The sequence below is a fragment of the Pelodiscus sinensis genome, chromosome 4, assembly GCF_052426305.1.
Source record: "Pelodiscus sinensis isolate ZL-2025 chromosome 4, ASM5242630v1, whole genome shotgun sequence".
Taxonomy (NCBI): Eukaryota; Metazoa; Chordata; order Testudines; family Trionychidae; genus Pelodiscus; species Pelodiscus sinensis.
The window spans coordinates 51734033-51759963 of record NC_143055.1 but is presented as its reverse complement, the minus strand read 5'-3'; the positions used below and the strand labels follow the sequence as shown (position 1 = coordinate 51759963).

The 25931-nt window shown below is 42.8% G+C and overlaps 1 protein-coding gene across 1 annotated transcript; it reads right to left on the bottom strand.

Moving 5' to 3' along the window:
* Nucleotides 1-89: 89 nt before the first annotated feature.
* On the bottom strand, nt 90-24826 carry EXOC1L (exocyst complex component 1 like). Its single transcript, XM_006113522.5, has 3 exons — nt 23496-24826; nt 14610-14740; nt 90-1255 (listed from the first exon to the last, which is right to left on the bottom strand). The coding sequence occupies exons 1-3, from the start codon at nt 23854-23856 to the stop codon at nt 992-994; spliced, it is 756 nt and encodes a 251-aa protein (XP_006113584.2). The 5' UTR covers nt 23857-24826; the 3' UTR covers nt 90-991.
* Between the last annotated feature and the right edge of the window lie 1105 nt (nt 24827-25931).

The window sequence follows — 25931 nt, the reverse complement described above, 5'->3', positions numbered from 1 at the left end:
GAGCACTGATGGGCTGGGATCTCAATGCACTGGGACACTGAAGTTTGGTCATATTGGACTAAATCTTATGACTGGAATACACAGGGGCATGCTTGTTCAGGAAGGAACAGTAGGGGTAAAATGAAGGAGGTGTTGCATTATTTTTTCTGAGAGGCAAACCAGTTAAAAGTCTCTGGATAAAGATAAAAGGGGAAAAAAAGGGTGACCTCATGTTAGGGGTCTACCATAGGCTACCAAACCAGAGAGAGGAAATAAATGAGGCTGCGACTGATCCAGTGAGGGGTGTGACTTATAGTGTTTAGCTGAGTACTCTCTCATCGACTCCCTGAGTCCAGTAGTCCCGGTTTGCGGCAGCCAAGGAACAAAATAAGTTACATCTAGCAAAGGACATATAAGGCAAAGAAGTATTTGTCACTCCATTAAAAATTGTATAGACACATATATTTCTCCACATTGGCATCAATGAAGCCAGAATTTTACTCAGTGACTAAACTCCCATCAACTTCAACAGAGCCAGGATTTCATCCTCTGTATTTATCTAGATATAATCTTTTAAAAAAACCTATATTTCGACATATTTAGAAATTGAATTTTGCATTTCTCAACTACACGATGTTTTTCCCTTCTTTGAAGACACAAATTAGCTGACAATAATGATTTAAAAATATTTTTGGTCATTAATGTATGCTAATTTGGGCCCCAACAAACACTTGTGCATGTGCTGACCTTTATTCACAGGAATAGTGCCATGGAACTATTGTTGTGTCGAAAGTTAAGCAGGTGTGCAAGTGTTTGCAGTATTGGGATCTTACTAAAAGAAACACTTCATTATTTATATAAAAATGAGGTTTTATTTTTTGTATTTCTGCTTTTGACTAATATGTAAAAATAAGTAGCAAATACTGCATATCACATATCTTTTATATTAGATTATTTGTCAGAATCTGGCACTGGAAGTCATCTAGTAACTTTATTGATATAAAATCCATCCTTATGGCATAGGACACAGTGACAGACATAAAAGATTAGAAGCGTAGAAGCATATCCTCATGAGAACTAAACAGTCCCCATTGTTGGATGACCAGATTGAATCATCATTTATGTAAGCTATATCAAAATTCACAAACTTCAAGTCCTTTTTAAGATACATGTAATTCAGTTTGTTTAACGTTCGAGCAAAGGCATATTTAGATGCACAGCTATATGCTTCCCAACTGTAGATCTTCTCAAAGTGCATATCAAAATATGGATTATCCTAAAAATGGAAGAGAGAATGAAATTATTACTAGTTTTACAGGCATGAAAACAGCAACATTTATTGTTTTATGCTTAGCCACCTTGTAGTCCTTGTCTCACTATGATGGATTCTTAAAATATTAGCACTGGACTTCAGAAATATTTCCACAATCCATAAACATTCCTATGGGAGTGGCTCTTTTTTTTACCAAGAATGGCCATAAAACAATGATTCTTAGTCAGGTATGTCAATGTCAGCATAAATTTCAGGATTTGACCAAATGAGAACTCTACAACTTATGACAATTACAAAGCACCATTTTAAAATGTGTGGTACGGTTGTATTTCCAAAATGTTCTGTATTAAGAGCACTTACCACCTCTTATAAACAAATTCCCTATCAAGTTCAGAGTACTGACTGCCTTCTTTGCTTATATTGCAGTTCTCTTGTTTATTGGCTCCTCTGCTTGCTTAGTACATGGGCTTTAAAATTAAACATGTTAAATTAAACTTTGTGAATGTCATTAGCCGTAATTTATTATGATAATTTATACTAAGGTTGAGACTTCGTGTTTAAATTTTTTTTCATCAGAAATAAGACTGGCCTTGATCATACCCGTCTGTGAAAAAAAATCTATGGGAATAGGTTCTGGACAAGGAATTCTCTAGGAGGATTTCCTCCTATTGGGCTACTTTCTCCATGTCTGGCCCCTTTGGGCATAGAACAACTGCTCCAGCTTTGGAAAAGAACCGGAGTTGTCTTCCCATCAGGGGTTTTACTGGACTATATCCAGTAGCTGCTTTTGACGTTGATCTGTTACTCAGAAAAGCAAGGAATGGATCTTCCTGCTATAGGATTTCCTTGGCTGTCTGTACAGTTCTCTCAACATATCCTTTTCTTTGTGGGTAATGTGAGCTGCTAGTAATATGATCAAAATCGTATTTTGTTCAGAATGTCTTACATTCTGCTGCAGTGAGTGAGTTGTGTAGTGTTGTCTTTCACTGGTTTTTCTGATCATTTCAATTTCTCAGTTACATGATGATATGTTATCTCTTTCAAGTTCATTATTTCTATATAGCTGGAAAAATAGTCCACTTCAACCAGGAAATAATAGTCTCTGAATCTGAATAAATCTGCCCCTAGTCTCTTCCTAGGTCTCTTTGGTTAGGAGTTTGTATGTGGCATGATTCAGCGGTGTATTTTAAGTTGATTTGTATTGGATCTCCTTTCAAAAGTCCCCTACCACCATATTCACCATCAGTTCCTTCCAACTTCTCTCACTTGGTCCATCATGGCTGCCATGTTGTAGCAGAAAGGGTTAATGAAGGTAGAGAGGCTAATTAATCCAACAAGCCACATCTGAGGGGAATCAGGTGGCAGAGTAATCCCTTAAATGAGTAAAGGAGTCCAGCTATGAAGGAATGAGCTGGGCTGGACTCATAAATATAGGAAATTGGAAGTAGTGAAAGCTGCTGGGAAAGGGCCGATGCTCTCTGTTAAGAGGGAGGAGTGTTTGGAGACTACAGCGTGAGTAGGATGCAGTCACTTCATAAGGGAGAAGGGTTTTAGAACGTGTAGACCCAGAGAGAGAGAAGGGGGACCAGTGGTTGGAAGCAGTCTAGGAAAGGTGCAGTGAGAGCTGGGAGATGAAAGCCCAGGACTGCTGAGAGCAGAGTCCCTAGATTGGGACCCAATGTAGAGAGTAAGCCTGGGCTCCCAATCAGCCACTGGGAAATGGCGGGGACACTGGAAATAACCGCCAGCCAGCAGGTCTAGATAGACTATGAATTCACCTGAACAGAGTGTTCTGTCCGGCAGAACTAATCCCCAGGACGGTCAGCAGGAGTTTTCACCGTAGGTGCATCTACACTGCAACACTATTTTGAAATAACTAGTGCTGTTCCGAAATAACTTAGTCTGCATCTACACAGCAGGCAGTTATTTCGAAATAGTATCAAAACACTGTCAAGCTGGAGGACTTCTTACTCCGACTCCCATAATCCTCATTGTACAAGGAATGAGTGAAATTGGAGGAATAGTGCTCTATTTCAAAATAAGTGCAGTGTAGACATTCCCAATTTCGAAATAAGATACACAATTGATGTAGCTTAATTTGTGTAGCTTATTTTAAGTTATGCCCTGTAGTGTAGACACACCTTGGCTACATCTACATTGCATCCCTCTTGTGCAAAAGCCTATGCAAATGAAGTACGGATTAGCATATTGCCACACTTCATTCGTATAATTAATTAGGGGCCATTTTTGCCCAAGAAGCTTTTGTGCAAGAGCCATTCTTCCTTATAAGGAGCTGTGTAGATGGCTCCTTTTTGCACAAAAGCCTCTTGCGCAAAAACGGCCCCTAATTAATTATACAAATGAAGTGTGGTGGTATGCTAATCCACGCTTCATTGGCATAGGCTTTTGCGCAAAAGGGATGCAATGTAGACATGCCCTCAGTGTGAGTGGACCTGGTGACATACTCCTTGTGCATGTAGGCTGGAATTTATCACTCTTAGACTGGGAGTTTTCTCTCCTGGCCTCAGGGGTTTCATGGTGATGACAGTTAACATTCAAGCATCTGTTGTAGCTCCTAAGCTAGTTTCAGGTTTTTCAAATTTCTCCTGCCTTTTGTTCTGTTTTACTAATTTTGACTGTTTTGCTATATGTTTAGTTGTGCTTAGGGTTAAGTCTCTCTGCAATTGTAGCTGCTGTGAAAGGTTTTTATTTGTTAATCCAATTATCAGTCTGTCTCCGATATTTTCATGTTTTGCATCCCCCCCAAATCAGTTTTCAGCCAATGTATGCAGAACTCATATAAAATATTCAACATTACCCTTGGTTCTTGAATTCTCTGATGAAAACATGCTCTTTCATAAACCAAATTTCGATGAGATGTAAAGTATGCATCAAACATAACCAGAACCCTTTCATAGTTATCTGACTATTTTCAGAAACGTCAAAGGATTTAAAGATACACGCTGCTTGCTTCCCCAGAGCATAAATTAAAGAAAATAGCTTTATAGCTCCAGTTTTTTTGTTCAGCTTGGTTGCCATTTGAAATCTTGCAAAATATTATTTCCAATCTGTCCATTCTGAAGGTTTATCAAAGCTGAAGTTCTCTGGGGCATTGACAAATGGCATAATGTTGCGATTCTGCAAGCTTTGTTGCCTTTTTCTTTCTGTGTCTGTCTTAGTTTACTCCTGACGCCATGTTATGTTGCTCTGTATCAGATATGGACTGACTATAGATGTAGTGATTCATCTGTAGTTGATGTAGTAAACACAAGGTATGTTCATTCACTAAGATCCTTAAATGCCCTGGCAGGCATGGCTGATGTTTGTTTAAACAAGACACTGTATTTCATACAGAGCCATCTAGTGGCTGAACAATATAAGACAGGATACACTTAAAAACAAAAACTGGTCTGGTAGCACTTTATAGACTACAAAACATGTAGATGGCATCATGAGCTTTCGTGGGCACAGCCCACTTCTTCAGATGACTGGAGTTTAGACAGTTTAGCATTCCATTGAAGAGAAGTATGGATGAACAATCTTTTTGGAGTGAATGATTCAGAACAAGGTTTGCTTTTCTCAGAAGAAAATTGCACTTTGAAAACTCTGGATAAATTCATTTCATGTAGGCAGACTTGAGCGAAATCAGGGCATTGGTAGATAAGATCTTATGGGAAGCAAGTCTAAAAGAAAAAACAATTGAAGATAGTTGGAGGTTTTTCAAAGAGACATTATTAAGGGCCCAAAAGCAAACTATTCCACTGTCTAGGAAAAACAAAGTATGGCAAGAGATCATCCTGGCTTAACCAGGAGATCTTCAGTAATCTAAAAATAAAAAGGAGTCCTATGGAAGATGGAAATTAAGTCAAATTACAAAGGATAAATATAAACAAACATCATAAATATATAGGAACAAAATCAGAAAGTCCCAGGCACAAAACAAGCTCAGATTAGCTAGAGACATAAAGGGCAACAAGAAAATATCCTACAAATATATTAGAACCAGGAGGAAGACCAAGAACAAGGATAGACTCATTAATGAAGAGGCAAACAAATAGTGGAAATGGCAGAGGTGCTTCTTTTTTCATTTACTGTACCATGAATAAGGTTGGTGGTGATCAGATGCATAGCATAATGAATGCCAGTGAAAATGGGGTAGGTTCTGAAGCTAAAATAGGGGGGAAACATGTTAAAATTACTTAGGAAGTTAGATGTGTTCAAGTTACCAGGGCATGAAGATATGCATCCTAAAATCCTCAAGGAGCTGACTGAGGAGATATCTGAGCCATTAGTTATTATCTTTGAAAAGTCATGGAAGAGGGGAGAAATTCCAGAAGACTGGAAAAGGGTAAAAATATGTCCATTTATAAAAAAGGAACTAAGGACAACCCAGGAAATTAAAGACCAGTCATCTTAACTTCTGTACCAGGAAAGATAATGGAGCAAATAATTAAGGAATCCATTTGCAAACCTCTAGAACAGTGGTTCTTAACCTTACTGCAGCCTGTACCCCTTTGGTTCTCAAAATATGTTCTCGCACCCCTTATTAAAAATCATTGAAGTAGGTCAGTTCTCTAAACCTAAGATATATCATAAAAATCTGGCGTGTCTTGCACCCCCAGAAAGGGCATCTCGCACCTCCAGGTTAAGAACCACTGCTCTAGAAGATAATAAAGTAATAAGCAGGGCTCGACAAATAATGTAATCTACTCTCCTGTGGCGAGTAGATTACAACCTAGAAGAGCCAGCGCAGAGCAATCTGCACATGTGCAGAACGATCTGCGCATGCGCAGAACACAGAACTGCGTGGCTGGCAAGCAGGGCTCACGGCCGCTTGGCGAGCCCTGGTGATAAGTAACAGTCAGCATGAATTTATAAAGAACAAATCATGTCAAACTAACTTAATAGCTTTCTTTGACAGAATAACAAGCCTTGTGGATAAGGATGGATGTAGTATACCTAGACTTTAGTAAAGCTTTTCATACACTCTTGCATGACCTTATCATTGAAAAAAACCTAGGGAAATACAGGGCTACTATAAGTACGGTGCATAACTGGATGGATAACAGTTCACTCCAGAGTAGTTATCAGTGATTCACAGTCATGCTGGAAGGGCATAACAAGTGGGGTTCCACAGGGGTCAGTTCTGAGACCAATTCTGTTCAATATCTTCATTAGTGATTTAGATAATGTCATAGAGAATACTTTTATAAAGTTTGTGGATGATATCAGCAGGGAGGAGTTGCAAGTGCTTTGGAAGATAGAACAAACTGGGGAAATGATCTGAGGTAAATAGAATGAAATTCAATAGGGACAAATGCAAAGAATTCTACTTAGGAAGGAACAATCCGATGCACACATACACAAAGGGAAATTACTACCAAAGAAGGCGTACTGTGAAAAGGGATTTAGAGGGTCATAGTATACCACAAGCTAAATATGAACTAACAGTGTTACACTGTTGAGAAAAAAAAAAGAAGAAGCAAACATCATTCTGGGATGTATTTAGGAGTGTTGTAAGCAAAACACTGTAAGTAATTATTCTGCTCCAATCTGAGCTGATTAGGCTTCAACTTGAGTATTGTGTCCAGTTCTGGGTGCCACATTTCAGTAAAGATGTAGACAAACTGGAGAAGGTTCAGAGAAGAGTCATAAAAAGATTAAAGGTCTAGAAAACATGACCTATTAGGGAAGACTGAAAGCATTGAGTTTATTTAGTCTAAGAGAGGCCTGAGAGGGGACATGACAACATCTTCTAGTAATCTAAAACTTTGTTACAAAGAGGAAGGAGAAAAATATTCTCTTTAACCTCTGAATAAATGACAAGAAGTAATGGTCTTAAAATTCAACAAGGGAGGTTTAGGTTGGACATTAAGAAAAACTTAGGGTGAGTAAGCTCTAAAATAAATTGCCTACAGAAGTTATGGAATCTCCATCATTGGAGATTTTTAAGAGCAGTTTAGACAAACATTTGGCAGAGATGGTCTAGATGGTTCTATGAGTGCAGGGGACTGGACTTGATGACCTTTTGAAGTTCCTTCCAGTTCTATTATTATTCTGTGAATGTATATTGTTGTATTTATACTTAGAGATTGTATTAATTTGGCTGACTGTCTATTAAAATCTTGTATCGTAAATACAATAAGGTATTCTCTTCAATGCACCTTCATCTTCTGTAAAACAGAATTTAATTTTCTCTGTCTGGTTGTTCATGCCAAATTTTGCCCCTTTCATACATACACATAAATTACTCTGACATGAGTCCTTTAGGTCTAGTGATTAGGGCACTAGCTAGGATTTGGAAATTAAACTAGGGTCTCCCTAATTCACCACACACTTTGAGTGTGACCCCAGACAAGTCACATAACCACTCTGTACCTCTGTTCTGTATCTTAAAATGGGGATAATAGTACTTCCCTACTTTACAGGGGTGTTGTAAGCATAAATATAATGGGTAGAAAGTATAGTAGACAAGAGGAGGCTGTTACTGTCCTAGCATAGCCATCCCTGATGCCTGACACCTGGGTTGTGTTGCCCCTTCCACTACCTCTTCAGCTCCCTGCTTTGTTCCCCTCAGCTGCTAGCCACATCCCGCCTCTTCCTCACACACACTATCTCCAGGAACAGAAAGAGAAAGAGAGTGAGAGTGAGTATGTGTGTAAGAGAGAGCCCGGGAGTAAGGAGGTGTGGAGAAGTCATCTCTGAGTAACTTTACACAAGTGAAAAACCCTTCCAGAGACGTAGGCTTTGTCTGCTCTACAGAGCTTTTAGCTACATGACCACATTAACACCACTGTGTCACTGAGGGTATGTCTAAACTACATGGCTCCGTCGACGGAGCCATGTAGATTTGTTGTTTTGGCAAAGGCAAATGAAGCCGCGATTTAAATGATCGCGGCTTCATTTAAATTTACATGGCTGCTGCGCTGAGCCGACAAACAGCTGATCAGCTGTTTGTCCGCTCAGCGCGCTAGTCTGGACGCTCCACTGCCGACATCAAAGCCCTTTGTCGGCAGCCCCGGTAAACCTCATCCCACGAGGAATAACGGGGCTGCCGACAAAGGGCTTTGATGTCGGCAGGAGAGCGTCCAGACTAGCGTGCTGAGCGGACAAACAGCTGATCAGCTGTTTGTCGGCTCAGCGTGTCAGCCATGTAAATTTAAATGAAGCCGCGATCATTTAAATCGCGGCTTCATTTGCCTTTGCCTATGTGTCTAATCTACATGCCTCTGATGACAGAGGCATGTAGTCTAGACACAGCCTAAAAGTCAGGCAGTGTAGCTGCTGTTTGTTGGCACATTTGATGACAAAATATTTGCACCTCCAACAGAGTGTTGTTCTGGTCAGCAGGAGCGCTCTCCTACCAACAATGCTGTGTTCACCTGGCAAAACTTTTGTCCTTGGAGCAGCAGTGAAAGTAACTTAAAATTCCTTACAGGCACTGTCCTATTGCAACCCAGGTCCCTGCCAGCTCTTTAAATAGCTCCCTGGAGGCTTTTGCCACTGCTCAGCCTGCTCTTGCCAGAGCTGTGCACCAAGGTGCACCCCCTTACTTTCACCTCTGCTTAGGGGGGATTGAGGGGATTTAGCACCTCAGAACAAATAAAACTTTTGATGTTCAGTTGCCAGCTATGTACCAGATCACTGAAACTGTTAAAGGGCCATTAAAGTGGTAATGAGGCCGTTTATCAGGCATTTGCCCAGGAAGCCTTTGGAAACATTCAGCTGGGTTTTTTATTGTAGGAAAATGTGCTGTTGGCATTAAAAGCAATTTCCAGGGACTGGTCAGTTACCAGTTGCCAGCTTTGTCCACATATTCATTCTGCTGATACCATTATTGGACCTAACCAAGTGAGTTATAAGATTAAGAACACATATTCCTGCGCATCCAGAAATATAATTTATGCTATCATGTGCCGAAAGTATCCGTCTGCTATGTACATTGGACAAACATCTCAGACACTTCGCCAAAGGATTAATGCCCACAAAACAGATATCAGACAAGATCACAAAGAAAAACCAGTTTCTTGCCATTTTAACCAGAAAGGACACTCTCTCAATGACTTAATCACCTGCATTCTGCTACAAAGACCTCTTACATCTGCACTTGAAAGAGAATCCTCTGAACTGTCATTCATGTTAAAATTCGACACTCTCCGGGAAGGAATGAACAAACGTGCAAACTATCTTACCCATTACCAAGATAGCTTCCCCAGTTATCACCTCTAATACCATTAGCTCACAGACGTCCCACTCTCCCCACCTCTAATATCATCAATTCACAGACACTTACCTTCCTTCCTTTCCCCCTCTCCCCCGCATCTCCCTCCTGTTCTGAAATGTGATTTGTCCTTTTCATATGTGTTCATTTTTTTTAATTGTATCCTTTGGTATATATGGTTGTGACTATTTTCTTCCACTATTTGATCTGAGGAAGTGGGTCTGGCCCACGAAAGCTCATCATCTAATAAACCATCTTGTTAGTCTTTAAAGTGCTACATTGTCCTGCATTTTGGTCAGTTAGGCATCGTCTATATCAGCAATTGAGCGATAAAGGTTTTGTGGTTCACAGACGGGGAAGCAGACAGCCATGCCAGGCCCCTGAACAAGGTCGGGGGGCTTGGTTCCATGCTCCTGAAAAAGAGGATGCCTCAGGTGGAAGGGACAGGGCCAAGGGCAGCCAGCAGTCAGCACCGCCCAGAGTGTGCTGCACTCCTCCACCCGAGTGCTGCCTGGGGCATGTTGTGCAGCAGCCCCAGCTTCTCAGGCAGCCCTAAGAGCCACCTGGAGATCACTGCGTGGCACTCTGCTAGTGATTTAAGGGCTCAGAGGTTTGGATGCCGCTGCTGCTGTAGCCTAGGCCTCTTTGAATCACCCAGCCCTGGAGCTGTTGACCCCTTCCCCTTTCCCTGTCAGTGGACCTGTTCACAGGTGAATAAACCCCCACCCTGTGTCAACACAGCCGGGCTGCTAAATGCTGGGTGGTGTAGACATGTCCTTAGTCTCTGTACCCAGCAAAAGCATTTTTGACTAACCTTGCTCAAGGAGCAACTGATATAGCCAGTGATTTTATTTCTTGATCTAGTCATTTTATTCAAACCCAGTTGAAGTAAACAAGTCTGGCAGAGAATTCAGTGTAAGAAAGGTTATTAAACTAGTGCCATAATGCAGGCTGTCAGTGACAAACACTTTGTCAAGGAGAGATTAGGCTTCAATTTGGTGCAGGTAGTCTGACTTTTTGTCTCTCTTTATACTGTAGACACCAAACTCCTTGCCATGCAGAGGAGAATCCATCTGACAATTCATCTATAGCTGTTGCCTGTTCAGTTCCATGGTCTTGGAAAATGCTATTAGTGCTTTAAGGTGAAAAGAGGGGAGGATCTTACAGAGGTAGGGGACAACAGCAGGGTGGGGAGGTGAGCTGCATGGCAAGTGGGGGGGGGTCTTGTGGCGAGTGGAAAAGGAATCTGGCAGAGGAGGTGAGGACGTGAGCAGCAGATGGGCAAGTGACAAAGGAAGAGGTGGGCAGAGAGGGGAACCTTGTAGAAGTGTGAAGAGGAGATTGGGGGAATCAACAGCAGCTGGCGGCAGGGCTTGGGGAAGAGTATGGGTGGAATGTAGGCAGGGCTATGAGCAGAAGATGTGGGACAAGAAGATAACCTCCCCCAGGGGAAGTTTCCCCCAACTCCCATGATAAATATATTAAATTATGATTGGCAGTTCTCAGGTTGGTATTTATCTGGCTCTCATCACTATTTAGTTTACTCATTCAAAACATTCAGAGGAGCCATAGAATAGGGTCATAATTCAAAATGATCTGGACAAACTGGAGAAATGGTCTGAGGTAAATAGGATGAAGAAAGATGTGGAGAAATTGGAGAAGGTCAAGAGAAGAACAAGAATGATTAAAGGTCTAGAGAACATGACCTATGAAGGAAGGCTAAAAGAATTGGGCTTGTTTGGTTTGAAAAAGAGAAGACTGAGAGGGGACATGATAGCGGTTTTCAGGTATCTAAAAAGGTGTCACAAGGAGGAGGGAGAAAAATTGTTCTTTCTGGCATCTGAGGATAGAACAAGAAGCAATGGGCTTAAACTGCAGCAAGGGAGGTTTAGGTTGGTGTGATGGGGCGAACAAGCCCCACACTAAAGGGCTGAGAATAGCCCAGGCCCAGCTGGCTGAAAGGGCCCCGCCCTTACAGCCCTGCTGGGCATGCTCCCAGCCGGGCCAGTATATAAAGCAGGCAGTGGCCCAGCAGAGGGGAGAGCAGCTAGAGGTCAGGAAGAGCCAGGCTGCAAATCCAGTGTTCCTGTGGCATCTTGGACTCAGCTGAATGCTGGCGTGGGACCCCGGGAGTGAAGCCGACCCCAACCCTGCGGAGTAATGGGCACACCTATCCTGCTAGGGTGGTAGGAAGCGGCCCAGGTCAGAGGTTTCCTAATCCAGCTTGGTGCGTAGCAGCTGGATTCCCCACCAAGCTGGCAGGACCTAGAGTCCCTGCCCACAGGGCCCTGGGCCGGGTCCCGGTGGAGAGGGAGGGGCCGGGTCCCCCTACCACGCTTTGCTGCACCTGGGAAGTCACTCCGGCTTGGAGAGGCTTTTCCCCAGAACTAGGCCTGGCTACCGTATATGCCCTGAGAGCCAGGCCGAGACTTTTGGGGATTTGGGGTACCGTATATGCCCTGAGGGAAGGGCCTGGACCAAGACACGGGCCAGTAGAAGGGGGTTGCAACCCCCATCAGGGACACCCCCCCTGACAGATGGACATTAGGAAAACATTCCTAACTGTCAGGGTAGTCAAACACTGGAATAAATTGCCCAGGGAGGTTGTGGAATCTCCATCTCTGGAGATATTTAAGAGTAGGTTAGATAAATGTCTATCAGGGATGGTCTAGACAGTACTGGGTCCTGCCATGTGGGCAGGGAACTGGACTCGACGACTTCTCAAGGTCCTTTCCAGTCCTAGTATTCTATAAGTTTAATAAGGACAAATGCAATCACTCCACTTAGGAAGGAACAATCAGTTTCACACATACAGAATGGGAAGTGATTGTCTAGGAAGGAGTACGGCAGAAAGAGATCTAGGGGCCAGTGGACCACAAGCTACATTTGAGTCAACAGTGTGACACTGTTGCAAAAAAAGTAGACATGATTCTGGGATGTATTAACAGGAGTGTTGTGAGCAAGGCACAAGAAGTGATTCTTCCACTCTACTCTGCACTAGTTAGGCCTCAGTTGGAGTATCGTGTCCAGTTCTGGGCATCACATTTCAAGAAAGATGTGGAAAAATTGGAGAAGGTCCAGAGAAGAAACAACAAAAATGACTGAAGGTCTAGAAAACATGTGCTATGAGGGAAGACTGAAAGACTTGGGCTTGTTTAGTTTAGAAAAGGGAAGACTGAGAGGGGACATGAGAGCAGTATTCAAGTATCTAAAAGGGTGTTACAAGGAGAAGAGAGAGAAATTGTTCTCCTTGGCCTCTGATGATAGGACAAGAAGCAATGGTCTTAAATTGCAGCAAGGTTTAGGTTGAACATTATGAAAAACTTCCTATCAGTGTGGTTAAACACTGGAATAAATTGCCTAGAGAGGTTGTGGAATCTCCATCCCTGGAGATATTGGAATAGACATCTATCAAGAATGATCTATACAATGCTTGGTCCTGCTGTGAGGGCAGAGGACTGGACTTGATGACCTCTTGAAATCCCTTCCAGTTGTAGTGTTCTATGATTCTATAATATGAGCAAGATTTGATCCCAAATATTTCAAGATTGCATTTCATGGGAATGCAGTTGTTAGCTCCAAGTGTTTGGGTGCATGTCTTTTTCATTGTTTCTGTGGGAAAGTTTGAGTGTAATACAATAGTGTATGGTCATTTACATTTAAAAACAGTACGTAATTAAAATGTTAAGTTTCTTAGGCCTTGTCTACATACACATAAATGATTTAAAACTGATTTAGTTAAACCAGTGCAAGTTTGTATAGAAATACTATTTTGGGTTTTTTTTATTTTAAAAAGCAAGATTAAATCATCAGAGTTGTTAGTTAAATGTCCATGTTCCATGCTTTTAGGTAGAGCTTTGTTTCTTAAAGTGGCTCATGAAACCACTCTGAGAAACCTGCTAACTGGCTGCTCCAGTGTGTTTATTTACCGGCTCCTCAGCTATGGAGCCTTGTGGCTCCCATTAGCTCTGGTTCGCTGTTTGCAGCCAAAGGGAGTCACAGGAAGCAGTGGCCTAGGTCACACCACTTCCTGCAGCTCCCCTTTGCTGCAAATGGTGAACTGGAGCCAATGGGAGCCATAAGGCTCTGTGGCTGTGGAGCCAGTAAATAAACACACGAGAGCAGCCAGTTAGTAGATTTCTCAGAGTGGTTTCATGGACCACTCTGAGAAACACTGAGGTAGGGGCTCCCTTCTGTGCACATAAATTTGTGCCACTTTCTCCTCCACTCTGCAAAACTTGGAAACATGCTGTGAGTAGTCACGGTCTGCTGATTCCCTGGCTGTCCAGCAGTCCTTGCCTCCTGCAGAGAGTCATGTGGACTTGAGAATTTGTGAGCTAAAGGGACAGAATCCCCAGCTGTTTCTTCCAGGAACACAGTTTGTTGACACATTCTACAGAATTTATATAAAGTTTAGCACATTGAAACTCTGGAAATTTCTTCTTCTTTACTGACATTATTACAAGTTTAAAATACCCTACCCTCAGTTACATGTAAGCAACTCAACTAAAGACACTGAGTTTATTTTTGTCTTAGTTACATCAATGTCAACCTACCAAATTACTCCAGATTTATATTGGTGTAGCTGAGATCAAAAAGTGACATGTATAATATCTATTAATGGAATGGAATATAAGCAAGAAATAAGCCCTCTTGACTCACAGATCTCAAGGTGAATTTACAGAACAGACAAAGAAAAAAAAAGTGGTCCTGTGGTACCTTAGAGACTCACAAAAATAGATAGATAGTATCATGAACTTCCATGGTCACAACCCACTTCTTCAGATGAGCTGGAAGCTGGGTTCCTTTTATTTCCACTCCAGCTTATCTGAAGAAGTAAGCTGTGCCCACGAAATACCATGTACATATTTTTGTGAGTCTCTACGGTGCCTCAGGACTACACGTTGTTTTTAAAGTTATAAATTAACATGACTACCCCCCTGAGACTTTTTAAAAAGAAAAATATAGTAAGCAGAGCAAATGTGTATGGGATTCTCTGATAAAAGCTAAATCTGTATCCATTATGTCATTTTACATAATTACTTTTGTTAGTAGAACTTTACTTCATCTGTTGCATCAAATAAAAACATAACAAATGCATTGTATTAAAAACTTACAATAAAATACACAACTTACAGTGTCTGCTTCTTTTCCATCAATCATCTCCAGATCTTTCAAAAACCACCTTTCAGTGATATCGTATTTCTCATCCAGACCTATTCTCAAGTGTTTCACTACAGATATTTCTACTTCTTCACCTTTAGTCACTGCAAGATAAAAAAATTAATTTAACTGACAGACAACTGCTTTTCTCAATCTCTATTTCAGATAATAGTTTATAATAACTAGAGCTATAAAACTGGATGGGTTATTTGCACAGTGAGTAGAATTTTGTCCAGCATTTGCAGCTTATAACATTTATTTCCTTTCAATAGATTTTCCTCCCTCCCTTCCTCATGATGGAGGAAATAGCCAGACAACTGGCTGCGGTTACCACTGAAGAAAATGGCTGGACAGTGGACTGCCATTCCCCAACAAGTGGGTGTGCATGTCTGGGGGGGGGGGGTTTGAGGGAGGGAGAGTGGGAGACAGCCAGAGAACTGTGTCCCAAAGAGGATGCAGGGTTACTTGGGGCAACATGGGTCCAGGAGCAGAGGTGATGGGCGGGGGGGAAGGGAAGGCGGGTGGAAACACCGCCAAAAGATGCTGCAAAGCTAATTCCCAAGACAGCCAGTAGGAGTCCCACCCTGTTACACCCCACAGAGGAGAATGTGGACAGCCCTGTCACCCTGACATAAGGGGAGGGCAGATAACTGTGGAGACCATTGCCAGGAGAAAGAGGGTTTGAGAAACTGAAGGGGAGGACAGTGGTTCCAGTGTATGCAGAGGTCGTCTTTGCTGAGGATTCTTATGCCATTCCAGCCTGGACTCTGGGGTCAATATCCCAGCAGAAAGGAACTGACAGAAAACAGGGAAGACTTGAGTCCCTGCTGCAGGAAATCCTGGAGAACCAGCAGAAGCAATGGGAGGCATAGTACTACCTTGAGACTGATTTGAGGCAGCTAGTACCAATAAAGCTCCTGCAGAGAGTTTAGTAGAAACCACAGAGGGCATTAGGAGAAGCCAGGCACCAGGTCTAGGAGGCCAATGACTGGAATGAGTGAATGTTATACCTGCAGGCAACAGGGATACTGGAAGAAAAAAATATTCTACCAGGATGGGGAACAGAAACATCACCCTGAGACCAGAAAAAGAAAGAGCCTAAGAGTCTCTGCTGTGAGGAGAACAGGGAGGTGATGTGTGTGTATGTGTGTTGTGCCTTAGAGCAACAGGGACACTGGCAGAGCAAGGCTGAGCAAGGGAGGGCCAATGGGAGTCCCATGGCCAAGGAGGATTAAAGGGTTTGCTGTTGGTGCCATGAAGAGAACGATATCAAAAGACACTTTCCCCTTTGGGGAAGGCAGATTAGGAAAGGGGTCCCTGGGAGCCTGGTTAGGTCAGAGAGTGTCACGGTAGATGGGTTGCAGTGATGATTGGAGAGGGCAGATAGCCATCTCCTATGCCCATAAGGAGATGTTAAGGAGATGGTGGATATAGGGATGGGGACATAGGAAACCCAGGCAGACAAGGGAACCCACAATGAAGCATAACCGGCTGCTGTAGGGACTCAGACCCTGGAGGAGAGGATGCTGGGAGATCCAGTTGGCTAGGTAAAAGCTGCTTGCAGAAGAAGTTGGCAGCTGCTGAGGAGCCCTTGAAAGTGGCTGTGAGGAACTTAGAATTCCAGACGATTCAGGCCTGGTATGCTGTAGAGCAGTGTTTCTCAATGTTATTTGGCCACGGAATCCTTTTCAGCTTAAAAGAATTTCAAGGAATCCCTAGGGTTACCAGGGTACAATTTGTTAAGCAAAAAAAAAAAAAAAAAAAACACAACAAACCACCAGAATTGGTCGAAGGGAAAAAAAAGCTGCAAAATAGATTCTCTCTCTTTAAGAGGGGACAGGGGAGTGCCTTGTTCTCGCGGAACCCTTACTTTCACTTCATGGAACCCTGGGGTTCCACAGAGCACCAATTGGGAAACACTGATATAGAGGAGAAGGAAAATGTGTATTTGCTGCTGTAGGTGTAAAAAAAGAAAGGGTGAATCTGAAGGTTCAGGTTAGACAAGTACAGGGCAGAAAACAGCCCTAACCCTCTGGGTTGCAGTCTTAAGGTGGAGGGCATGTAATGAGGAGGCTGTCCTTCACTAGTAAAAAAGGGGTTAAAAGCAGCTCTAGAGACATTGTTCCAAGGCAGCCAATTAGAAAAAGGCTGAAAGGTGTAGCCAATCTTGGCCTGGCAGGCTCATATAAGACAGGGCAGGACAGAGTCCAGTACAGTAACTCCTCGCTTAATGCTGAAGTTATGTTCCTGAAAAATGCTAGGTTCCAGGATTTTTTTCAGCAAACAAAAGGTAGTATGTACATATACAGTATACATTTTAAAGTTAGTACTGTACACAGCATTGATTGTGAAGCTTGGTTGAGGTAGTGGAGTCAGAGGTTAGACTATTTACCAGGGAATGTCTTGCCACTAAATGGTGAACTAGCACTCCACTGAGCCCTTAGGGGTTAATGTTATTAATGTAGCCTCACACTGCAGAGGCAGCATGGACTGACGAAGGAGGAAGGAAACACAAAAGTGGCTGCAAACACTTCCCTGCAGAAATGGGAGTGGGGGCTCAATCGGGGCAGAGGGTACATACTGACATCAGCACCCCTCTTCCTCCACTGTGCCCAGCAGGTAGGAGGATCCGGAGGCAGTTCTAAGACAGAGAGTAGGGGCAGCACAGCAATGGGGGGGGGGGGGGAGAGGAGGGGAAGGCAGATGAACTTCAGCTGCCCAGCCACATACCTTATAGGGAACTTAAGGAAGCTGAAGGAGGTGTTGCCAAACCCCCACAAGGACAGGCTGCTTTTGCAGAAAATCCTGCGAGTAGTGGACAAAGCAGGCAGCAAGATGACATAACAAGGAAGCATTGGCCAACTTTAAAACAAGCATGTGCTCTAATAGATAAGCAACGTAACAAGGTTAACTGGGGCAATATTAAGTAAGGAGTTACTGTAGCTGACCAGAGCTTAAAGGGAGAAGCCCAGGCTCCTAACAGGAGAAAGGAGTGCCATACTTGGTTATTGGACACAGAAGTGCTGCCAGCAGGGCCCAGGGAAGCTAGAGAGAGCCCCTGGCGAGGTGCTAAGACAGGCAGATTGAAACCTTGAGGTAAGGTTGAAGGAGGACTGGAGGCTGCAGGGAAGCAGTCCAGAGAAAGGTCAGAGGGGACACAGCATGTGGCTGTCATCTCTACAGGATCCCAGGCTGGAACCTAGAGTAATGGGTGGGTCCAGGTTTCTCTCCCCTTCCTCGCCATTGAGGAAGTAATCAGACAATTGGCTGTGGTTGCCACTGATGGAAATGGCTGGACAGTGGGCTGCCATTCCCGCAGAAGGGGAAGAGAACCAAGTGGGGGACAGATGTGTCCCAAAGAGGATGCTGCGGTCCTTGGGGTGATGGGTCCAGGAGCAGAAGGAACAGTGGGTAAGACAGCAGCAGGTGCAGAGCTAATTCCAAATACATCCAGTAGGAGGTACTGTAGTGATGAATCCCACTCTATCACAGGCCTGTAGAAAAAGGGTAAAGAACAGATACTATAGACACAGCATACCTCAGGAGCACTGTGTGCTTTAAAATATAAATCATCTGGCAATAACTTTTCTTCCTATCAAAATTTATTTTGTCCTGCTTTGTTAGCAAGAAATTGGTTATTCCTATGAAGGACATTTTACCCTTTTTGTGAAACACTTTACTGTGCTTTAAAAAAATAACCAGGTTAAAAAAAACAACAATTGTAGGACTGATTTTGCCAACCCTTGCCAAAATACATAACTCCATAACTTCAAGAGAGACTTCTACAAGAATTATTCCCATACGCAAAAGTTTACTGAGTCAAGCCCCTATTTCATCCTAAAATACAGAGACAAACAAACCCAAAACAAAAAATACACTGGATATATTTTTCCTGCAAATATAAGTAAAACTGGGTGGCTTTTTTTATTAGACTATATCTTCTTGGCCCTGTCTGTTGGAAAACAACACTAATTACTGGATTTTCTTGTGCTAGACTTCAGGCTCCATATACAAGTTGAAATCATGTGATCTCTGGGTGCGTCTACAGATCACCCTAAACTCGAAATAAGATACACAATTTGCATAGCGCAAATTGCGTATCTTATCTTGAATCTATTTCAAAATAGCTTATTTGAAATTTGGCACATCTACACAGCACCAAATTTCGATATAACACGCTATTTCAAGCCACCCCTTTATACCTTGTACAATGAGATTTACCTGGATGGCGAAACAGCATGCCCATTATTTTGAAAAATATTTTGAAATAATGGGCGACATGTGTAGATGCTGGGTAGTTATTTCAGGATAGCAAAGGAATCCTGAAATAGCCATGCAGTATAGACAAACCCTCTGAGAAGAACATGTTTTAAGGAACTGCTGTAGAAATAGTGAAATTCTAGCTCATCCAAAATATGCCCTCAGTTCTGTGATAGTTTAGGTTATCCATGCTCCTATTCATCATACTCCCTTGAAAAGAACTGTATCACATCAGCTTTCTCACATTTCCCATGTAATTCAAGTTTGAAATGTCTTCTTTGGGGAGACAGGAGACTTTACAGTGATTTAGGTTGTTTCCTAGAGTGTTTTACAAAAGAAATGCAATTTGGGAATGTTTAATCTTCCAATGGAAGGTGTTTAAGATGTCATTGCAATCCCACCTAAAAACATCAAAACACAGTTGCTAAAAAATGCTGGACATCTCTGCATTTTAGTTTTGCCACTAACCGGATTGATTAGTGATTCAATGGAGGGGAGTACAAATAGAAACTAATTTCCTCATCCCAGATTTTCACCATTTGTCTCTATGAAAGTGAAGACAGGGAATACTGGGAATATGGCATAGAAATACCAGCATTTATCTACCCATATTATGGTTTTGTTGTAGTATAGCTTTAAATGGATCAGGCTTGTAAAGGTTTCTGTTTGCATCTGTGCAAATATTTACAATATTTTCTCTTTTTTACAAGCTAGTGACAGGTAAGGTACAGGCTAACCAGTAAGAATAAACTGAAACTGCATTGCAAGCATAAGATTTGAGTTAGAATGTTTTCATTTTACATTAACTGTGCTGCTAAAATATACTTGCTATTTGTAAAGAAATAGGAAATATTTGGTTGTATTTTAAAGGTTTCCTATTTTTTATTTTTTACATCTTCAAAATGAACAAAAATAAATTGATGTCAGAACTGACAAGATTTGTTAAAATAGAAAATTCAATAACAAATATAACAAGTTTGGCTCCTTTCCCCCTAATCCCTTATGAGCGTTTGTGGGCACAACCCACTTCTGATACCATCTACATTTTTTGTTAGTCTCTAAGGTGCTGCAAGATTATTTGTTATTTTTAAAGTGTTTTTTTCAGTTACAGACTAACACAGCTACCCCTTTGAAACTTTTAATCCCTTATGGTTACTGCATAAAGAAGCCTCACATTCTGACATTATCTGATATTAGTGGTAGTCACTATTCAAAAAACTTGCAGAATTAGAAAGGACTGTTTAGGTCAGGATTAAAGACTGAATCTTGCAAGGTGCTAAGCAATTTGAACTCCCAGGCTATGTCTACACTTGCGAATTCTTGTGTAAGAACATCCTGCGCAAGGGTTCTTGTGCAAGAACTCTTGTGCAAGAAAAGTCCACACTGCCATGTGTGAGCTGTGCTTTTGCACAAGAGCGCCCATGGCAGTGTGGATGCTCTCTTGAGCAAGAAAGCTCTGATGGCCATTTTCGCCATAGGGCTTTTTTGCATAAGAAATCCCTGCCGAGCGACCACACTGCCCTCCTGCGTAAGAGCTCCTGTGCAAGAGGACTTACACCTGAAAATAAAGAGCGTAGCGCTTGTGCAAGAAGCCCTCTCTTACCACGCCTTACTGTAAATTTCTTTGTGCAAGAGAAGGCGGGCAGTGTGGACGCTATGGGGATTCTTGCGCAAGAACGGCCATACTTGCACAAGAAGCCAGGAGTGTAGACATAGCTCCAGTGATTACAGTAGGAACTGGAGGATGCTCACCAACCTTCAGGATCAGATTTATGCTGTGCCTACCACTTATCCAACTATGCTGAGTGGATTTTACATATACTGAAAATTTAAAATGGAGTATATTTTCCATTATGTCTGCAGAGATCCTCTTTTAGGTGAATTTGTCTAGATAGTTTCTTTGCTCACTTGTTCTTTTTATTCTGTGGAAACAACACTCATATTTCAAAGGTGCTTTTCCTCTCTTTTCACTTTGAATGTACTGTAAAAGAACTGTAGCTTGATTTTTTTTAAGTTGATTTGTCACAGTTGTTCAAACTATCACAGTTCACAAAAATTCCTGAAGCCTATATGCAGCTCATGGTTTGAACCTCAAGAACAAAATGGGATTGGAAAGTATTTTTCACTTGTACCTACTAATCATAATATTTAGAAATTCCCTAATTTCGAAAATCCTTTAGTGATATAAAACAATCAATTAAATTTTATTTTGAAATGTATTTTATTAGGTGATACTTGTAAATGCCTATTTAATAAAGTAATATAGTAGATACATTACATTCAAGTAATGAAGTTCTGCCACCCTGAATAATCTTACTTTATTGTAGTAATAAACATTTACAATCCCTTGGCTTAAACAAAGATGTACTTTAGGGAGAAACAAGAAACAATACATAAACACAAAAAGGAGGGCTGGAACCTCAAACACTCCAAAGGAAAGACCAAGAAAACAAATGTTTACTGAAACATCACGTTATGATTATTTATAAAAATACATTTAGTATTATAAAATAGCATCAGTCTTTTAAAGGCAAATTAGCTACACCAAATATGCTTGCAAATTGTGAACAGTTTTCTAACATTCTATATGGACTATCTCATTTCCTTGTGGATTAAAAACAACTGCATTTCTGGTGCCTTTCAGAACTGGTCTGATGCAGGAGAAAATGCATACTCTTTTCCAACCCTATTTTCAAATTCCTTAACATGTTGCCTATAACTTTCCAAAGCTGCAGTGATTCTCATCAGCTCAGTATGTTTCATGCTGTAGACAAGGAAAAACCCTGAACTAGATGTCTCTGTGGTTCTCTTTGCACTTGAGAGACAAGGCTAATGGTTTCAGGCTCCTCTTGCTTTATGCATGTCCACATTAAAGACTGCAAAGGAACTGCTTGATTGAGACTGACAGCAGAGACATACTCTGCAACATACTCTCCTGTCCCAAAAGATTCCAACCCATTTAATGCCATTAACTACAGCTGGAGGAAGTGTTGCAGTTTAGTTGCTCGCCACTTATTTCAAATACATTCTCGCATTATTGGCTCCGCTACTTTTTATTCAGGCAACGTTCCCACTAAAGTCAATGGGAGTTATGCCTGCATTTGATCGTTAGGGATCAAGACCTATATATACTATTGCCCACCATCATAGGGCCAAATTTTTCTGACTTACCCTTTTCTTGTTCAAATTATTGATTTCAGTGCGGTGGTGATGCTATAACACAGGGAGGCAAATTTTACACTCTCCTTCCACTGCCAGGTTTGTATCCAGTCTCACCAATGCATTAGAAAAATGAGTTGGCTAGGTCTCTCCAGTTACTGTTCTACATTGTCACTGGCTTTATTTCCACAGTTACCAAACATGACATGACACTGTGCTTGGTCCCCACGCTGCTCCTAAACAGCCTCCTGCGCAAAGCTCGGCTCCTTCCTACAATTATAATCTGTAGCACATGCTGTGAATTAATGAAAGTGATGCTTTAAGGCTCCTACTTAACAAAGGAAGATCCTGTATGGAGGCCACCCCTTCAGACAACAGCCAGGCTCGACTGTAAAATGCAGGTTAAATTTGTGTCAACATGTCCTGGAGCGATGCCTCAGACACCAAGCTCCTCAGGTGCAAGGTGAGGAGGCTGGCACCCAGCAAGCATGGGTAGCTGACAAGGGCTCTGCTTCTGTGCCAGGGTTTTTACTTGTATCTACACTTGGTTTGATACCAAAATTCATTTTGTTCTCTCTTCCCTGCTCAGCCCAGCATAAGAACATAAGAACGGCCATACTGGGTCAGACCAAAGGTCCATTTAGCTCAGTATCATGTTTGCAGACAGTGGACAATATCAGGTGCCCCAGAGGGAGGGATCACAACAGGTAATCCTCAGATGATCCCTCCTCTGTCTCCCACTTGCAGAGGGACAGAGGCTAGGGACACCATTCCCATCCATCCTGGCTAATAGCCATTGACAGACCTAACCTCCATGAATCTATCTAGCTCTTTTTTCAACCCTGTTAAAGTTCTAGCCTTCACCACATCCTGTGGCAAGGAGTTTCACAGGTTGATCGTGCCTGGAGTGAAGAAAAACAGGGAGAAGCGTGCCGCTTTCAAGTCAGTCACGCTAGGCCAAAATGCTAAGCAGAAGGCTGATTAGTTAAAAATCTGATAGGAGCTCTCCTGGGCCACTTCCTCAGAGACCAGTGCTCACTGGCCCACCGACCCACACGGCGCCCCAGGATCCCCGCGGGACAAGTCTCTGCTCTAGCCAAGGCAGCTGTACCGACCTCCCGGGGAGAAGAGCTCGACGTAGGCGTCAGAATAGCTCTTCATTAGAGCAGCACCATGCACAGGCAAGTAGCCCAGGGCAGGCCAGCCTGGAAAGTGCCAGGCCAGCGCGCTAGAGGAAGGCTCCTTGAGTCCCACCCGAGGCAAACGTTCCGCTCCCGCTGCGGGCAGAGCCGGCCGGCCGGGCAGTGCAGCTGTTGGAACTAACGCGCCTATTGACCGACGCAAGGGAGGGGCCGGGGCCCCGCACCGCTGGCAGGCTCGCTGCAAGCCCACGGCCCGGACGCGCGTGGGAGGGGGCGAGAGAGCGACCCCCGGCGTTACCTGCGGCGCAGAGGTAAAACCTGTCGGGGGCCGAGCACTCGATCTCTATGAACTCCTGCAGGCGCTGCCCTTGCGGGTGAAACAGCTTCTTCTGCAAGTCCTCCTTCACCAGCGAGGACATGTCCGTCGCGGCCGCCGATCCTGGGGACCGGCCCTTTGCTGCTCCCGAGCGGGCCCCCGCAGACACTCTGCTCGAGCCCCAGCCAAACCTCCAACTTCCCAGCCGCCTGCCCAGAGCGTCCGCCACGCTCAGCGCCCAGCCCTGACTCTCTGCGGCTAGTCCGGAGCGTGGTGGGGGGACATTCGCGCCGAGGGTGTGACAGACAGATCTAGCCCCCTGGCTGCTACCCCGCGCAGGCATGCTAATCTCAGACCTTCCCCAAAGCCCCACCACCTCGTTTCGATCCCATTACCCATCAGTTAACAGCTGACTCGAGGTATCGATTGGGATCATCTTCCATTAAGAATATTACCACTGGCAAGAGGAAAAGGCAGAAGCAGGGCTATGGGCTACCCATCCACCCGTTCTCTCCCGCCACCCACCGACCCTCACCAACCCCCATCTGAACACTGAACTTTCCCCGCCTGTCTGGTACATCGCTTCACAGCCAGTCAGTTCTCGGCTCCAGCCCGAAAAGTGGCTTCAGTTTTAGCCCAAATCAGGATTCTGTTCTCGGTTAAAGCAGGGGAAATCCAGCAGACTCCGGGCTGTTGTTTGGAAATCTAGTCTTGCAAACGGAGCCCGTCCCTTATCATCATACAAGGTGTTTGCAGCAGTCACTGCTGTGCCCTGTGAGACACCTTTTCAAAAATCCACACCCACCTCCTTCTGGGATGAGCTTTCCTTTGTCTTCAAAACGAAGTCACACCTCATGTCAAATTAAAGGTGTGTCAGACCTGTCTTCTTCCACCTCTCTGTTTGCAGGGGTTGGAAATTGTGTGTGCACTAATTTCTGAGATTAGGGTGGAATATTTTTCAGTCTCACTAATTTTAAAGAACTAAGAGCTCTACCTACCCTTCAGCAATGTGCATGTGCGAAACTCATTTAATTGTACAGTTTATATTAAGCTGGCCAGTCATTACTTTTGCACACTGGTAAGAGGTATGCAGAAATTTGTCACTGAGAAGACATTGCAAAGTTTCTTTTATTTGGAAGCCTGGAGTTTTAATTGAGATTTATAGAACTCTGAAGGTATTTTGGAATCTGAGGAAGGTGCTCTGTCTGCCATATACTGCAATGGGATAATTGAACTAAAAGGCAGACCTTACAATCAAACAAAAGTTACAGTTCTTTATATAGCCGTGTGCAACCTACTTCTTCAGGAGACGATGAAGAAAGTCAAATAGTTAACAACATCTTTAAAAGATCCTGCATAATTTTATGACCAGTAATATGATATCTGTCATTATGGGACAGCTAAGCCTCATGCTTCTATAAACTGGTTATCTGCTTGAGCTTGGAAAGAATCTGCTTTCCTCATGTAACAGTATTCACCATTGTCCAGATGTGTTTCTGGAAAAAGAGGAAGCCATCCTTTGAAGAGTGATATACCCTTTTGGAAGCAGAATGCCAGAGATATGGCTATGCTTCTGACCTAGTATCGTTAACTATGCTTGTCATTGAGCAGATGTATCTATAAGATTTCTCCGCAGTACAGGATCTCTTCATTTCAAACCCTGCAGTAGACAGAACTAGGATTATCCAACTTTGTAACAGCTGGATGTAGGTGGCAGCAATTATTTCTATTGTTTTCATATCACATCCAACAATGTGGTATTTCAGTACCTCATTTATTTTTCATTTCTTGTATTCTCACCCAAATCATTTCACCATTTTCAGGCAATTTAAAGACCGTACCCCCCACTTTTTCTTCCCTTTACATAGATTTTACCAATGGATGTTGAGTTAATGTTTTTCAACTTTGAAAACTCAAAGGAAACATTTTCATTCACTTATTTTCTTAAATGAAATAAGTTCTTTAGTTGCTATATTGCTGGATCACATTTAAACTTTTAATTTGCCAAGTGATTGTCTTTTTTGACTGTCTGAATCACACTGGTGCTGCTGCTTCTAGTCAGCCCATCTTTGTTGCCTGGTGGAAGATGCTTAGCACGTCTTCCTGAGGCTTTAATTGTAGTTTTAAAATAATGTTGATTGCAATACTTCTCTTCTACAGGTTTTGTGTTTCTGATTGTTGCAAGGAAACATGAGGCCAGAGTGTGATCTCAATTAGTAGGATATAAATCTGTAGTAATACCACTGATTTTTGCCTCTGGCCTGGGGACTCCTGCAGTGAGGATTTTGCAGGTGAGTTTTGAAGCTGAAGAATTTCTTTTCAGAAATAGTTTTGTTATTGTTACTAATATTCTGTAGCAGCATAGATATACTTGGTGGTTTGCTGACATGAAATAAGATGCAGGCACTGACTTACAGG

What these genes read in the sequence shown, in the direction of transcription:
- EXOC1L (XM_006113522.5), bottom strand. Translation starts at nt 23,856, where the DNA reads ATGCCTGCGCGGGGTAGCAGCCAGGGGGCTAGATCTGTCTGTCACACC. An exon ending in GTTTTACCTCTGCGCCGCAG is followed by an intron (nt 14,741 to 23,495) that starts GTAACGCCGGGG and finishes TTTATCTTGCAG; the next exon opens with TGACTAAAGGTGAAGAAGTA. An exon ending in ATGGAAAAGAAGCAGACACT is followed by an intron (nt 1,256 to 14,609) that starts GTAAGTTGTGTA and finishes TTCCATTTTTAG; the next exon opens with GATAATCCATATTTTGATAT.